This window comes from Primulina huaijiensis, chromosome 18, assembly GCF_012295235.1.
Source record: "Primulina huaijiensis isolate GDHJ02 chromosome 18, ASM1229523v2, whole genome shotgun sequence".
NCBI lineage: Eukaryota > Viridiplantae > Streptophyta > Magnoliopsida > Lamiales > Gesneriaceae > Primulina > Primulina huaijiensis.
In genome coordinates, this window is record NC_133323.1 from 6643927 (window position 1) to 6661349 (window position 17423).

The 17423-nt window shown below is 33.6% G+C and overlaps 1 protein-coding gene and 1 pseudogene across 3 annotated transcripts; both read left to right on the plus strand.

The window, feature by feature from the left end:
• Window positions 1–4558: 4558 nt before the first annotated feature.
• Window positions 4559–11845, plus strand: LOC140964327 (probable Ufm1-specific protease; annotated as a pseudogene).
• Window positions 11846–12699: 854 nt separating this feature from the next.
• LOC140964412 (MA3 DOMAIN-CONTAINING TRANSLATION REGULATORY FACTOR 1-like) lies at window positions 12700–17406 on the plus strand. 3 transcript variants are annotated; one of them, XM_073424177.1, is made up of 4 exons: window positions 12700–12972; window positions 13079–13299; window positions 15174–15268; window positions 15375–17406. In XM_073424177.1, the coding sequence occupies exons 2-4, from the start codon at window positions 13080–13082 to the stop codon at window positions 17163–17165; spliced, it is 2106 nt and encodes a 701-aa protein (XP_073280278.1). In that variant the 5' UTR covers window positions 12700–12972; window position 13079; the 3' UTR covers window positions 17166–17406. The 3 variants fall into 3 exon arrangements, with proteins under 3 accessions (XP_073280278.1, XP_073280277.1, XP_073280279.1); XM_073424176.1 differs by having other exon boundaries at window positions 12700–12967; window positions 13055–13299; XM_073424178.1 differs by having other exon boundaries at window positions 12700–13299; window positions 15183–15268.
• Window positions 17407–17423: the final 17 nt, after the last annotated feature.

Genomic DNA, 17423 nt, shown 5'->3' on the forward strand with positions numbered 1-17423 from the left:
GCATTTAAATGTGAATATTTATCGATACGAGTGAGGTCCACGCATTCTTCAATGAACCCCGGGCATGCAAGGAGAAATGTTCGCCTTTCTCCTTATCCATCAAGTATTACGAAGATGATTGTTGAGCTCCTTATCCATCAAGATTTGATTCTGTTTGTATTCAAAGGTTTCATAAGCTAAAACAACAACTAGGATATATCTTTCACGATAACTTTGCGCATAATTTATCTAGAATATCACTACTGTATTCTTAAATCTAAATTAATAAACAAAAAATGTTCTTATCCAATAAAATAAATTCCCCTTTTTCTACGAGTGTCTCGTTCAATGTCATGGGGACAAAGCTAACGTGAACGTCCTTGTTAAGGAGGTTAGAGTATAAGTAGGTTCACATAAAGAGACATAGCCATGAGGCTTGTTAGTTGGAGCCCTTTTCATTCTTCAATTAATGGGGCAAATTTTTTTTTTTTTTTTTTTATATGGAGAATTAATTGCCCAACAAGTACAATTCACAAATATGACAGATGGCCACATCTTATGATTCTAATATTATATTATATTATATATATATACATATATATTTTGATATCGTGCTCACTCATCATGTTCATCGTTGATATGTTACTCACATATTAGATGTGATGAAACATATAAATTTTTTACATCTAATACGTAGATGTTATTTCAATTATTCACATACAGATGAACACGGTTGGTGGATAACATATAAAAAATGAGATAAATATTGTTATTAAGTTAATTTTAAGACATGTTTGATGAAAATAAGTGAGACGAGATATTATTATCAAAACATTTTTTATTCGGATTTTTAATTCAAAAATTAGGACGGCTCTAACTAGGCTTCATTTTGACATCCAACACCACATTGTGATCGAAACGGAGGTCCAGCCAAATATCATTAGGAAAATTGAAATTTTAGCGATGTATGTTTGTTTGCATTTTTGCGAGTTTACTTATTTATATTGTCATATTTCAATTTTAGTCATTCATTTTTATTATTTTTTATAATTTTAATCATTTTTTATGTGATGTTGACATGACGCGACTAAAATTCTCAAAAAATGAAATATATAAAAATCAAGACTGAAATTTGACAATATAAAATATAAAAAAAACAAATAGACGAACGTACAAGATCAAATTCACAATTTTCCTAAACACAAAACAGAATCGATGGTTATACAGAAAAAGTGATATTTGGAATTCTGTTACAATTTTTTTATTTTAACTATTATATTCTAATATAAATTTTTTCAAGATCTTATCATTTAAAATATAGTTCAAGGGTAAACTTACTTTATTAAAATAAAAGTATTTTCCCGTATGTGGTCAAACTTTACTCAGTCCAAGTACTGTTATTCCATTGAATTAAATTTTCAATTACAATCTCCAGATTTTTCTGCTTGATTAGTGGTTTTAAGGTCAATTTCTTTTCCTTTAATTCGTTGTCCCATGTTTTTTTTTTACTGTCGTGGCCAACTCATCCGATGAAATGATCACTTGTCGGAAGAAAATTAATTTAATAATATAATTATTAAGTTTGTATTCTAAAATGAATATCTATAAATTTTAATTTTAATAAAATTAGGCAAAAACTTGTGTGAGACGATCTCACGCGTCGTATTTGTGAGACGGATCTCTTATTTGGGTCATCCATGAAAAAATATTACTTTTTATGCTAATATTATTACTTTTTATTGTGAATATCAGTAGGATTGACCCGTCTCACATATAAAAATTCGTGAAACCGTCTCACAAGAGACATATTCTTAAAATTATAATCTATACTATATATTACATATTCTCTCTTGTTATTGATATGACCAAATTACACTAAAATAATATTAGTGTTATACTTATCGCTAGTTGATAATTTAAAATTCAGAATTACTTATTTAATTTAACGTATATTCATACAACACGTGTAGATGACACTAATGTATATAAATATATTTGTATATCTCTCTGTATAGATGTTGGATGTGTAGAATAATTATTGATTCGAACGAAAAGTTTCACTTAATATTTTATAAAGATTTAAAAATGTCATTTTCTTCGAATATTTTCCAAATTTTAATTAATATTACAGAAGGTTATAGATCAGTCATCAATCATCATCATTAAAATAACCTCAGTAGATCTGTTGCCGTCCCAATAAGTATATAATATATTATGTTACGATGAAACGCTCGTTAATAAACGAAAGTTATAATTGTTAATTAATAGGTAATTTTATTTCTTTATACATTTGACAATGTTAAATGCACATACTTGGGTGTTAATGGGTCGAGCTGTTGGGCTCATGAGTTCGAGAATATGTGTGTCTATCTGCTAGTGTTGTCTCATATCTTTTAGAAATCAGTCTTATCATTTTCTTATTATCGGTCACTTGAACTTACAGTTTGATTGAATGCTAGTGGTCTCATATCCAAAAATTATATTTTTGGTTTTATATGTTTGTCATTTATATGATTATGATCTTCTGTGTTATCGAATTTCAATATTAATAATGTATTTTTCGATTTTTGAAATTTTAATTTTTTTTATCAGTGATGTTGATTTGACGCTACACATATCAACGTCACATAAACACCATTTCGGAAAACGATAAAAATTGCCAAAAAAGAAAACAAACAAACATAATGTAATAAGTATGATCTATATATATATATATATATTGACACGATCAGATCAATTTTTTGAAAAAGAATAAAATGTAATTATATTATTTATTTAAATGCTTGACTAATTGTTGGAGGTGACCAATTAGAGTTGATTGATTGCACTTTTCCACATGCGAAATGTTGGGTCCACTGCCAAAATTAATAGTAATAATAATAATGTCATGCAGCAGTAAAAAGTTGAATTCTTTCTTTACTTTGATCTGTTTTCAAAGATAAAGACGAAAGATATCAATAAATATTTCGAAATTATATATATAAAAAAGGGTTGCAATGCATGTGCTACCCAATAAATAGGGGTTGTTGTCACACATTTTTTAAACTATTATGCTATGCCTAATTGTCCTAACTCGACACACACATTCTTGCCATCTGCAGCAACAAAATACTTTAAGGCACATATTGGTACAATGAATAATGAATAAGAGATTGATTAATAAATAATCCTCCTTATCTTACGTTTGTTATCTTTTCAGAAAGTCATGATAATACAATGAGCCCATGATAAATAATTTTATATTAGGATAAAATATCACTTTTATGAGATGTGATAATTTTAATTCAATGATTAAAAAACACCACAAATGATTTAATTGCGCTCAATATATAAAAATCTTAAACCATATATATATATATATACATATATAAAATATGATAAATATATAAATGAACTCGAGATAATTACATAAATTATTTTTATAAATCTCAATAAAATTATTAGTATAAATCGATTAACCTTAAAAATTGATATTTGACTTGACTCACAAAATCAAAGGATCAATTATCATATTATATAATATATAAAAGTAGGTAAAAATAAATAAATCATGCAAACACTGTCGGCACATGAACAGATAAGAAATATGAACTTTAGCAACAATTTTGAAATTATAAAATTTAGAGATTTATTATGATAAGGTTAATTTTGTCATTACAATCTAATATATAAATTTAATTGCTCTTATTAAAATCATACCAAACATTAAATATAATATTCTACATCTTATTTATCCTTAACTTATTCTTATATTATATATTACATGTTTATCCTATCAAGTGTATTAAACTATGTCTAAAATGTTAAAATAAATATAATTACTTGCCACAATATTCTTAAAGTAATTAAGTACATACATAATACATGCACATATACTAATATCTTATAAAATCAAGCGCGTGTCATTTTACTAAAAACAAAAATTACTTATAATAATTCAACTCGAATATTTTTATACTGTACAATAATTCAGATTTTATATTTGACTTTGTTCCTTGATATATGCGCAAGCTAAAACACTCATGTCAAGCAGAAATACATAATGTTCAAAATCGATATAAGTTTACCATATAAAAAACCTAGCTTGGTTAGTAAACTAGTCGGGTTAGCATGAAAATTTACTTGCCTATTTAGAAATGGACGATTTTTTTAGAAATTTCAAATCATGTTTAGCCTATAAATTAACTTGGCTCATTAATTCATCATTTAATTAGTTGCACAATTTTATATAAATTATTTTTAAATTTTTAAAAAATTTTCAAACACTGCGATATTTGAAGAGAAAATTTATAAAATAATTTCGATGAATTATTTAATTAAGAAAATTGAGACCGAAGTTAAAAAAACAAAATACCACATATTTGAATGGGTTCCATGACCAACCGGACCAAAATGTTAAGCCCATTATGTATTTGAATCTACATGTTTGGATTCGTCATAAGAAAATTCTAGTCCATAACTGAAGCGGCCCAGAATGACGAGTCCATTTTGTAGTCGGATCCACTTCAACTCAATGTGACATATACCAGCTGCCGAACCGGGGGTTGGGTTCTTGGATTGTTGACCGGGAATCGCATCCATGGCCGCGCAGATCACCGAAGACGACGTCGGAATTCGAATATTATGTCGTAAACTGGTGATATCGAAGACGGAATCGGGGCTCAAGTGGATGATCGGATCCCCATTCTTGCCTTCAGTGAGCGTCGCATCCACAATCCGTTGCATTCACACTCTCCTTTCTGATTCACTTTCCCCCGACGTTAGTAAAGAATCAGGTAAATGGAGGTACCTATAATTGCAAAAAATTGTGACTTTGTTGGTAATTTGGAACATTTGAGCGAACACATTGGTTTGGATCATGAGGTGATCGTCTCCAACTTTATTTAAATACAGTTGAGGACTTGGGGAAGATAATTTGTCATTTTGGATTTGAAATGAAATTGTAGAATTGATGATTGTCCGGTTACGGGTTGGGAATTTTAGTTTTCGATGGCTAATTTCTGGTCTACGTACTGTGCTAATTGGCTAACAGATGAAATAAGGAGTCTGATTCCCAGGGGTTTCGAAATAATTGGAGCATTGATTGTTCAAGAAAAGGACAGGAAGGTGGAAAAAGTTGCGGGTGATGCTGTTTCAGCAGTAAGAAGTTTGAGGAAGACGCTTTATGGTGGTGACAATGGAGAAGAGGTGTTGATTGGAGCTGTGCTGGATTTGAATCGTGGAAACAGTGAGCATGATATACAGTTTTTCATATCCAAGAAAGGGAATTCGAAGAGAGTGGAGCAAGTAAGCAGTGTTGTGTATGAAGATCAGCCGGAGAAGTATATATGGGAGAGAGGTTGTTTAGTTCAGTGTGAACTCTCGCTAACATTGCCTCCGTATTTTCCTGTGAACAATCCAAAAGGTGAATTATTTTTTCATTATATATTGATTTGGATTTTCATGGTACATTAATCTACCATGATTTTTCTTGAGAACCTATATGCATTTTTCTATTTGCGTTGCTCTTAGGGAAGAGTTCTGTTGGGAGAAAATATCTAGGCGATAAATTTAGAGGTTATTGAGAAACAAGCTTCTTTTAAATAATTTGTTCGTGGTGATTTTTTTTAATACTTGATTGCTTTCATGATAGACTGAGACTTCGCTTGATTTTTAATTTAGGATGACTTTGAACTGGTAAGTCTTGCCTTTTCAATTTCTTTTCTGTTTATTTGTAATCTAAATACCTGAGCCTTTCACTAGGCAAAACTAGAATGGCTTATGACTGAACAAGTTATATTTGTATAAATGATAAACTTTAAACTTGAAGACCATGGACATCGACATTTTTCTAATGCTGTGCAACTTATAGAGAGAAAATGAAGCTAATGAAAATAAATGTTTTAGGACTGCTTACAGAAACATTTCTGCAAAGAACTAGTGAATCCTTGGTGGTTACGTTTTCTTATTTTTGCATCGGCACTTGATGAACAACCGTTGTCTCTTTCGTTCTATTCTTCATGATGACGTTTCAGGCAATCAAATATGTCACTTGTATTTTAATCTTTCCCTGTTGCTAATTGCCTTCCATGTCCTATAGATGTCGAGGGTGCTTGTGCACGAGCTACTGAAGACATTCGATGCGCACTTAGAGACCAAAGAGTTGCATATATCATAGAAGCTGGTAATAAAACTTCGTCTGGTGGATCTGAGCCTATTGTTCTTCATGGTTCGGATTTGGATTTGCCCGTCGAGCTTCCAAGAAATGCTTTTGTACTTGAAACTGCTTATGAGTCCTATGCAAAGTCTCTTTCATGTAAATACTTTCTCTCGGAAACCAAGAACTTCACATCCTCTAGCTCTGTAGAGAAGGTAAATAGCGCCATGAGTCATTGCACTAAATTCGCTAACTATCTTGAAGGTTAGGTTCTTTTTCAGTAGCTATTGATGTTTTTTTTACCTCAGAATGCGGATAAAATTTTAGTCAGTGTCATGTTTAATAGGTCAAGGAGTTCACAGAAACCAGTGGCGCCTACTGCCGAATATTATCCTGGTATAATAACTGCACCGCATAAGAAAACCGAGTGTCATTTCGTAGTTCACAAAATTAGGGATTTTGACCAGTCTGGTTTTCTGTTTTAGCTGGATATATGAAGTTAATTTTGAGGATCCAACTTATTGTTTTTTTGCATTTTTTCCAGCAGCAGGAGATGCTAAACTTTTGGTCAGAAATCATAAATAGAAGTTTTCTTCTATATGCCCAGCCCAAGGACTTGCTGTTAACGGACATGGTTTTGAAGCTAATTATCCCTGGTCTAGTTGACCAGTTGCACTCTTTCAAGAACAAGATCCTACCTGACCTCTTAATACAGCAATCACAGGTTAGAAGATCAGCTCCATTATCCTTTTTATATCATACTGCTAGAAAGAATAATATATAAAGACAAAATGCATGGACCCGCTTGAACTCGATAATTTTTTGCAATCCACGTGTTTCAAGTTTGATTGTCTTGGTTTATGAAACTTATTATTCTCTAATTTCTCAATCTGCAATTGTTCTGGCCCTAGTCGTCTGCAAGAGAAACCTAAGTGTCGATATAGGCTTTTGAAAAAACATACGCTGGGAAACCCGTCTGCAAATGCTAAGCACAAAATAGTTATATACAGACTTTCTTGTTTATTGTTTCCTAATCAATATTATGGATATTCTTAGAATTAAGGTTTGATGTTTGTTTATTATTTTAGGAATTTAGTGACTGAAAGCTAACTTATATGTGTCCAATTCGTAGAAGAAGATTAATCTTTACACGAGAATTATCTGTCTAGGTTATTTTGTTAATTAGAGTTCGTCAAGATCAAGGATATGCTTGAACCTACTGGTTCTATGTTTTTGAGAGAAACGTAGACGTAGTTCGTTATTAGTATAATGGCTCCTTCCTATGTTTTTAAAAATGTTTCTTTCTAGAAAAAAATTATTTTACCCGTTTTTGTTGACCAAGTATACTGACAAATTTCCTCTTCTTCAGCTACTTCCATACCGCTTCATTCCTTCAGGCTTTCTGCATCCAATTACAGCAATATATGAACTTAGTTATGGGGAGACAGAACTGAAGCAAGGTATTGTAAATATAAACTTCATCAAATAAATATGTGTTTAGAAGGATGTATCTCTGATCTTGTGGTTTCCAAGTTAGCTATATATTCATCATGGTCACAATCCTGTGTTTACTTCATTCGAACTGGAGGTTTAAGTTCCCACTCCATCACAAATAATGAAGAAGAAAAGAGTAGATAGATTTAGAACTATGGTTCTGCAAGAAAGGGTGACTTTAGAACTATGTTATGTCCCCAAAATATTGCGTGTCATCATAACACATTATAATTGACCTGTAAAACTGGGAATGCTGATACAGACTTATAGGAAGACCAGAAGCATGAATTCAGCTGTTCAACAACGAGCAACCTCCGGTCAGTTGGAAATGTTAATAAGCTTTAGTTTTAAATTCTACTTAAGAAATCCAAGTTATGTTTTATCCATGGATTTCATGTTCATAGTAATTTTTACTGTCGTGTCAAAACAAATATATGACAGTACAATCTTCACTTGCCAGCATCGCTTTCATTTTTTTAAGTTTGTGTGTTGCAAAGGGTACATAGAAATAAAATAAGTAATCGATCTTTTCAGTTGGGAAACTAACAAGTGCACCAGGTCAAGTGATTGATGATATAATCATATTGGAGTCCGATTCGATTCCATAAAGACTAATATTTAATTACTAAGCCAGACTAAATAAATAAGTGCAAGAGCATAAAATTAGTATCTAAATTATTTACTAGGATAAATGTCAATTAAATCTAACGGCATTCGACGTTCAAAGAAGAATTCAAATTCAAACGAAAAACTAAGACACAAAACGGTACGAACTCTACTATGTCGACTTGTGTTGAAATTCAATTAATTATCAAATTCTTGCGCAATAATTTTAAAACTCTTATTTTATTTACTAATCGATTCTCCGAGTTAATAAACATATTTAAACCTAATGGTCTAGTTATTCCTAATTGAATTAAACTTAAATACATTACATTATTGTAGAATTTTATTTTTCACTTAAAACTGCATATAGAAATCGAACCAATTCCCAGTCAATTTTACTATGTCTTGATTGACGTATTTGTTGTTATATTTAATTAATCATCTTCCGATTCAAAATTAATTAACAACCATGCAATTAGGTGATCAAGCTATTCATAAACAATATTAAACCACATCAATTAATAATTCACAACAAGAAAGAATTATCTATTGAAACAAACCAAATGTCGAACAAAGTATCATCTAGCGTGGCCTTATTTCAAAGAAGTTTTACTCCATAAAATCAAAACAAAACATACAAAACAATGTTCGAATTCATAAAAATAAATTCAAGAAAGGAAATAAGAATATCTCAACGTGGTTTGCGTGATTACGTCTTTGAAGTTGTTTCTTCCTCTTTCAAAACCTGGCCGTCAATAATAATTGTCAAATGTCCTCTAAAATATTTTCCAAGGCTCGTATTTATATTTTCTCATAAAAGAGTCCTAGCCGTGACATCTCGTCCAAAAATCTCCAAACTCGAAGTCCTTCGAAAAATTTCCATTTTTCCCAATTTTATGTGATTTTCTAAGATTTTTCCGCTTAAAGGGCACGGCTCCGGTGTCACGTGTGCTTACCCGCATGTGCTGAATTTACACTGACACGCACCCTGCACGTGGGTAAGCACGGCTGCACAGGGGCTGGATCACTTCCTTCCTGCACACACCTACCGCAGGTCGTGCTTCTCTTTCAGAAATCTTGATATTTGCTCATTTTCCTCTTTGGTCCATTCTTCCTTCATTCTCGGGTAATTCCAACATGGCGCTGCATTGTTTGACCTCTTTTCCATTTTTAATATTTTTCCACGTTTTGTTCAAACTTAAAAACAACAAAATGGGACGAAATAAGCTCAAATTACGGAATAAAAATCTCAGATAAAGACAAATATGACGAAATAAATCCTAAGGATTCATGCATATAAGTTAGCTTTGCGTTTCATTAGTTTATGCAACTTCCAAGGCCTAAATTTTGCAGTTGAGGTTCGAAGATCACTTCACCTAAGACTAGGATTGCCATTTGATCATCCGCTCTTGAGAATTGCTAATGCTATAAACTTTTTTTCGACAAAGAACGATACTGAAGACAAACCATATCAAAAAGGTAATTGTTCAGCTTCCGAATTTTACTCTGCTTGTGCTTGTTTGAATTGGTGTATATTTTGACTATTTCATTTTTTATGATAGGCTCCTCTTTGCTCAAGAATGTTCATCGTGATATTCCAAGCAGCGGGGGTACTTGTTTTTTTAAAAACTTTACACGCACTACTGCATTTCCTACAAAAAAAAAATTTCAATTCCCATGGTTTGTCCCTGAATACACTTATATAATATAAATGTGTAGTGTCTGGTGGCATTGCCTCTCTAATTCAAGGTTCTTATGAGTATTATCATTACCTCCAAGATGGATTTGACGACTTGGCAGCACATCTCACTCGTGCAAGTTACTGATTTTCGCTAATCTTTTTATGATCGAGCATAGTCTACTATTCTAAATTTGATATCGAATTTTTTTGTACATTAAGACAAGGTAGAGGTTGGAAAGTTCTGGGGATGGGATAATTATGCTTTATTTTGAGAGAAAATCATGGATTTTATCCGATCATTACTTGTTTTAAGACCATAGTGTTGCTTTCAGTTAATTATTGCTGTGCAGTGTGGAATTATTGCTTTTTTCTTAACATATTCCTGTGGTCATATTTGGCTGTTGCTTTTCCATTTGGAGTAATGAGTTAAACAATAGTTTTACATGCGAGGGTTGGGGTTGTGCTTATCGATCTTTGCAAACTATCATATCATGGTTCAGGCAACAGCACTACACATCTATTGATGTTCCTTCACAGAGGTTTTTTTTTTCTGTTCTCTTTTCTGCTTTTCTTTGACATTCTGCGCTCCGTTTCCAACACTGCCTTTAACTGTTTATGTGGCTTGCATAAAATTCTTCTGTTGCAATATTTAATTTGGCCGTTTCTTTTTTTCTTCCATAGCTATGAGATGACCATTCCCATTTATTTTTAAAATGAAATTGTTTGGATGATAAACAAATTGATCAACAGTTAATAATGATGGAATTTGATCGCCGGTTCTATAGTTTGTTCGTCTCTTGGAAGAAAGAGTATTTATGAGAGTTATTTTCATCGCTATATCAAATACTTGCGACTCGCCAAGTTCATATTGTGGGAAACTTTTGTGTGGAGCGATGCCTCTCTATGAACATTATTTTATTCACGACTCTGAAGTCTCTCTGTGTTTTTGTATTCATTTGATATCAAACGATCCATGTATTTTCAATCTTTAATTTATTCATCAAAACTTTTACACAAGAAAACACACTCTTTTGTGTATTTTTTATATTTGGGTCTTCACCTCTGTCTAGTTCTTATAATAATTGGCCACACAAATTAAGTATTATTCTTTCAGACAGATACAGCAATCACTGGTAGAGATTGGAGATAAAGACCCTTCATTTATTGGGTCACAAGAATGGATTGGAGCCATTGAGTTAAGTTTTGTTTTGGACAAACTACTCGGTGTAAGTATTCATTCTTCTATTTATTTTTTTCACTTGATCTTGTAGCATTGAGTATACCGTATCAAGAACTTCACAGACGAATTAAAATCTATTACGGAACAGGTTAGCTGTAAAGTCATTAACGTGAGGTCTGGAGCCGAGCTTCCAGAAAAATGTCGAGAGCTTGCATTGCATTTCGAGACTCAAGTAACTCCTAAGTCCTATCATGATCGGTTAGAACTCCATTTCTACCTCATGTTTTTTGCATCAAATCTTCCCATCACTAAATGATATGGTGACTTTTATTACAGGTGGGGGTGTTCTTGCGTATACACTGTTGGGAGTCGATTACAATGATGTAACCGGCTACTCTGCATTTCTTATACTCGATCCTTATTATACCGGAAACGACGAGCTCAAGAAAATAGCGAATGGGGGATGGTGTGGATGGAAAAAGGCTGTTGATGGCAAAGGGAAGCATTTCTTCTTGCATGATAAATTTTACAATCTTTTGCTTCCTCGAATGCCTAACATGGTTTGATTGATAGTCTTTTAGTAGTTTTTAGTTGAAGTGAAAGCTAAACTTTTTCTTTTTCTTTTTTGAACATTCTTTTTTGGAAGGGAAAGCTAGAAAATGAAAGCTAAACGTTTTAACGTACTTAGTTGGTTTTTGGCTCATTTTTAAATCCATAATCATTTGAGAGTTTTGTACTGATATTTAAAATAGTTTTTTTGAGTCGACAAAAAGATTATTACAATTGAGTTTCGAGTCCAAGAGCTCGTCTCATTAAGACCTTGGTGTTAGATGACTTATAAGCCATGAAGGATATTAAAACATCTTGAAAGTTCGATATGATCTCCAAATTTGGGAAGGTCAACAACCCCCCCCCCCCCCCAAGGCTCCGCAAAACTCGAACATCTCATATATATATATATATTCTCTTTATTTAGAAAATTCGTTCATGAGATGGAATAAATCTAATAATAGAATGCAAATAACATCGAGATTTATAACAATAATAACAACAATAATATTAATTTCATCAACGATAAATAGAAAAAAACTAATCTAGGATTATTTGATATTTATAATTAAAAAATAAAATGTGGTATGTGTTGTAGAAAGTTTGAAGCAGGTGAGTCAACAAAATAGAAGTTGGTCAAAATTTTCAAATCCATTATTTTGTTTCATTGAATTCAACTTTTCTTTGCTTTTTTGCATATATATTTTTTGTTTATTTAAAGAATTAAAGATATACATATATATTTGAATTTAAAACTATTCTTAATTAAAAATAATAATCAGAATTTGTATAGAATGAATAACCAATAATATTTTCTAATTGTGAACGATTTAAATGGATGAATGTTCCTTTTAATTTTTTTTTTTTGAAAAATAACTAATAACATATTTAATAGTCAAGGTTATAAAATATATATTAAAAAATAATTAATTTGAAATGTAAAAGTTATGATTGAACAAAAACATTATAGTGTAATAATATCCCAAAACAATTAAATTACAGGAAAATAATCGGATACTTAGAATATTAATATTAATATTAATTAAAATAAAAATAATAAAATATGTAAAATTGTAAATAATGTCCGTGGAGCGAAGCTGAATGGAAACTGGAGAACACTGCAGAGAAAGTACAGAACGGACCATTGGTGCCACGTAGGCACCTGATTAAGTGATGACGTGTAATGTAACTGCAGCCATCCGTTCTCTTCGTTCTCAACTGATTTTCTGCCCGAAAAGACAAAACCTATATATACACACTGCGATTCTATACATACAACCTGATCGAGTGCGTTTTGCTTCGTGTTTCTGGTTGCTTCTCCGTTTTCCTGCAATCCGAGAAGGTGGAGTATTTGGTTGAATTAAGCTTGAGATTCTATTGTTGTGAACTCGGTTTTGAGTTGAGGTTGTGTTTGTTTTTGTTTGTTTAGTTTTTGTTATTGGAAAGAAGATAGAATGGCTAGCAGCGAGGGGTTTCTGGCGGAGGAACGGGGGGAGGTGCTGAAAATGGAGTCTCAAAATGCGGAGGTGATGGCATCACTGTCTTTGTTGTCTTCACTGAAGTCTTCGACGGGTCATGAATCTTCTGGGCTCTCCGAGCGTCGTTTTCTCAAGGTTTCGGGCAGCAGGCATCTTTCTGCTCTGCGGTGTGGGAAATTTATCAGAGTTCAGAAAGGTAAAATTCTGGAAAAACAAATTGATGGCACTAAATTATTTGGAAACTGGTTTTTCTTTCAGTCTCTACGTCTGTTATCTGTTTCTGGAGGTCATTAGCTAAAAGACTGATTGTTGATGCTTTCAGGGAGTAGATACTTCTATCTTCAGTTGTTCTTTATTTTGTTGTTATGGATTCTGTATTGTGGGATTCATTTCAGTTGTGAAAGTTTACGCCTATTTACTGCTTGATTTTTTGAGGTGGGAGAATGCAAAAGTAAATGTGATATTCCGAGATTATATGACTGAATATTGCATTTGTGACTTCAGCTTCTGTTATGATCCCTCGTGGTTATATTCATTGCTATAACTATAAGTTGCTCTCAGCTGTAGATTAGTATGTTAATATGCAAGCGTTAACTGTCAAAATAATGTTAGTTGAAGAAATAACGACAAAGAGTCTCTAAGCCCTAAGGCCTCGTGATCTTGGGCTGCTTGCCATCTCTATTGCTATTATGTGCATGTCATTATGATATCCATATTGCATAATTCTATCCTAACAAGAAAAAACTTTTAGGTTGTACCTAATTTCTGATCATAGGAAGGGCATCATATATATTCCTGTCCATGCGTTAGCAACTTCCCCTTGTCTTCTATACAGGTATGTGAACTTTGGTCATGGACAACTAGAGGTGGTTAGTATTGTGTGACACAATTTCGAACAGCATAAAAGGTCTGTTTATCCCAATCAAAAGCTTTGTCCCATTCTTGAGATGTCTTTGACTTGCAATAGCTGTCTTACATGGTATGCTACTGTGTCTGATTGACGAGTTCACGAACTTTTGCATGTAACATTTTTCATTTACGAATATATTTCTACTTGGTAGCAGATGGTTGACCTGAAGATTTCTTGATGTTCTTTTGACAAACGTTGTCTTGAATATTCGTCTTTTATTGCGTACATGTAATTTAACAAAGTGTAGTTATCATTTTCTCAATTTAATAAATTTGTTGAAATCTTGGCTGAATTGGACTATTCCTACTGAAGTTATACTTACTCTACTTGGTTTGATACGGAAACTCGCATATTATTGAAATCTTGTGTTGAATTGGGTTATTCCTAGTGAAGCCATAGTGTCTGAAGTTGAAAATTGCACAAGGCAATTTCTCAATTTATGGTCCGGCGAAAGCTTATTTCGCTGAAGGAACATCATGGATTTTATTTTTCTGTGGAAAAGACAGTTATTGTTATCTGTACGTCATGCTACTTAGTTCCCATACATGGAAAAAGGAAACATGAATCTGTCTATGACCTTGTTGGATTGAATCTGCAGTTAGCATGAAATAGACCTTTTGATCATCTCAATATAGAATGCTACTAGGACTTCTTGCTCGGGCGAATCTTCATCCAGCATCTTGAAATGCCTGCAGATAGAGGATAATTTGACACGCTCTTTAGTGGGACATTACCTGCTATGAGTCCAACTATATGATGAGATTAGATTGGTATTAGGAGCCCAAATAAAATGAATCGAGCTGAATGCTAATAGTTTTTCACATCCAAGCTCGTGCACGAATTTTTTATCTGGCTCAGAGCTTAAAAATTAAACTGTTTTGGGCTCGAGTCTTAATCAACTTAAAAGTTCAAATTTGTGCCCCATTCATTTAGTTTAAACTTAAGTATCGATATTTATTAGACACATGCTTGAACTCATGCTCAAGCTATTGAACTTATGTAAATTTTAGTATATTATAAAATATGAATTAAATTTTTTAAGCTAACAAGCGACTCGCGAGCTACCAAACAAAGTAACGTGGGCTCCAATCGGGTCAAATAAAATATTCTAACATGATCTATGCATTCATTTCACAGTAATGAGCTAACTATGATAATAGATTTCACAGGAGGTAAAGGCACTAGGAGCAAACTGCTTGATACTGATGCTGAAATTTGTATTGATCAAAAGGATACAAACTACGACAGTAGCCAGGTACTCATGTGAATTATATTTCTTTTACTATTTGAACTGGGTCATTCTCCTATTTCTATTCAAAGTGAGTTGTTTTTATAGAAAATTTTGTTATTTTCTTGAGTAGGAACCTCATGATTTAGTTGGATCAAATGCCTCTCATCCTTCGGATGAATACAAAAAGGCTGTAATCTCAATCATAGAGGACTACTTCAACACCGGTGATGCAGAAGTTACGGCTGCTGATCTTAGAGAACTAGGATCAAGTCAGTACCATCCCTACTTTATTAAGCACCTTGTTTCCATGGCCATGGACAGACATACCAAAGAGAAGGAGATGGCTTCGTTTTTGTTGTCAGCTCTGTATGCTGATGTTATTGATGCAGCCCAGATTAGGCAGGGATTTTTCATGCTGCTTGAATATGCAGATGACTTGGCAGTGGACATATTGGATACTGTTGAGATTCTTGCTTTATTTATTGCTCGAGCGGTTGTTGATGATATTCTACCTCCTGCTTTCATAACCAAGGTCAGAAAAATGCTTTCAGAAACCTCAAAGGGAGTTGAGGTGCTGCAAACTGCCGAGAAAAGCTATCTCTCAGCACCCTACCATGCAGAGCTTGTAGAAAGATGGTGGGGAAGTACACATATTACTGTTGCCGAGGCAGAGAAAAAAATTGCTAAGCTTCTAAGAGCATATATGGAGAGTGGAGATGCTTCAGAAGCCTCTCGATGTGTTAGACAGTTGGGTGTTCCATTTTTCCATCACGAAGTTGTGAAAAGAGCCTTGGTTTTTGCCATGGAGATACCAACGGTAGAACCTCTCATCCAGAAGCTGCTGAAGGAAGCTGCAGATGATGGTTTAATAAGTTCAAGCCAAATGGCAAAAGGTTTTACTCGAGTATTTGAGAGCCTTGATGATTTTGCCCTTGATATTCCTTCTGCCAAGAATTTCTTCCACTCCTTTATTTCCCAAGCAATATCTGATGGATTGCTCGACACAGCTTACTTAAAATCTTTGACTGAGGATGAGAAGAAAACAAACAAAAATGATGAAAAATTGAGGCTCTACAAGGAAGAAATTGTGACTATAATTCATGAATACTTCCTCTCAGATGATATCCCTGAACTGATTCGAAGCCTGGAAGATCTACGAATGCCAGAGCATAACCCTATTTTCCTTAAGAAGCTCGTGACTCTAGCCCTGGACAGGAGAAATAGAGAGAAGGAAATGGCCTCCGTTTTGCTTTCAGTGCTTCATATAGAGATCTTTTCAACAGAAGACATAATCAATGGTTTTATTATGCTACTGGAATCCGCAGAAGACACAGCACTCGACATTTTAGACGCTTCAAATGAACTTGCCTTTTTCCTCGCAAGAGCTGTTATAGATGATGTCCTCAGCCCACTAAACTTGGAAGAGATAGCCAGCAGGATACCACCAAATTGCAGTGGCAGCGAAACGGTGTGTTCAGCGCGATCACTCATAGCAGCACGTCATGCTGGGGAGAGGATCCTGAGGTGCTGGGGCGGTGGTACAGGCTGGGCTGTGGAGGATGCGAAGGACAAGATTCAAAAACTTCTCGAGGAATACGAGAGTGGGGGTGTGCTGACCGAGGCCTGCCAATGCATCCGTGATTTGGGCATGCCTTTTTTCAATCATGAGGTGGTGAAGAAAGCTTTGGTTATGGCCATGGAGAAGCAAAACGACAGGATATTGGATTTGCTTCAAGTTTGCTTTGGCGAAGGGTTGATTACTATTACTCAGATGACGAAAGGTTTCAGCAGGATCATAGATGGGCTTGAAGATCTGGCACTTGATGTTCCAAACGCCAAGGATAAGTTCGGTTTTTATGTAATGTATGCCACGGAACGAGGTTGGCTCATGTCTTCGTTTATGCTGCAGAAGGAGATGTAGCTGCATATTCTTGATAAGAAACACGCATTGCGGTTTCTTGTCATATGATGTATTGATGTTGTCTTGAGCTGCATAAAATAGGTTTTGGGTGTTTGGTACGATGGTTTACATGCATATATTTCATGTTTTAAATGGTATTTTAGGAAGGAGTATGTAATATAATTAACAAATTTATGAATGATTTGGTACATACAAATGATATATCTTGTAAACTTACAAATTTGAAATGAATTATAAATCAAATATCGTATCAATACA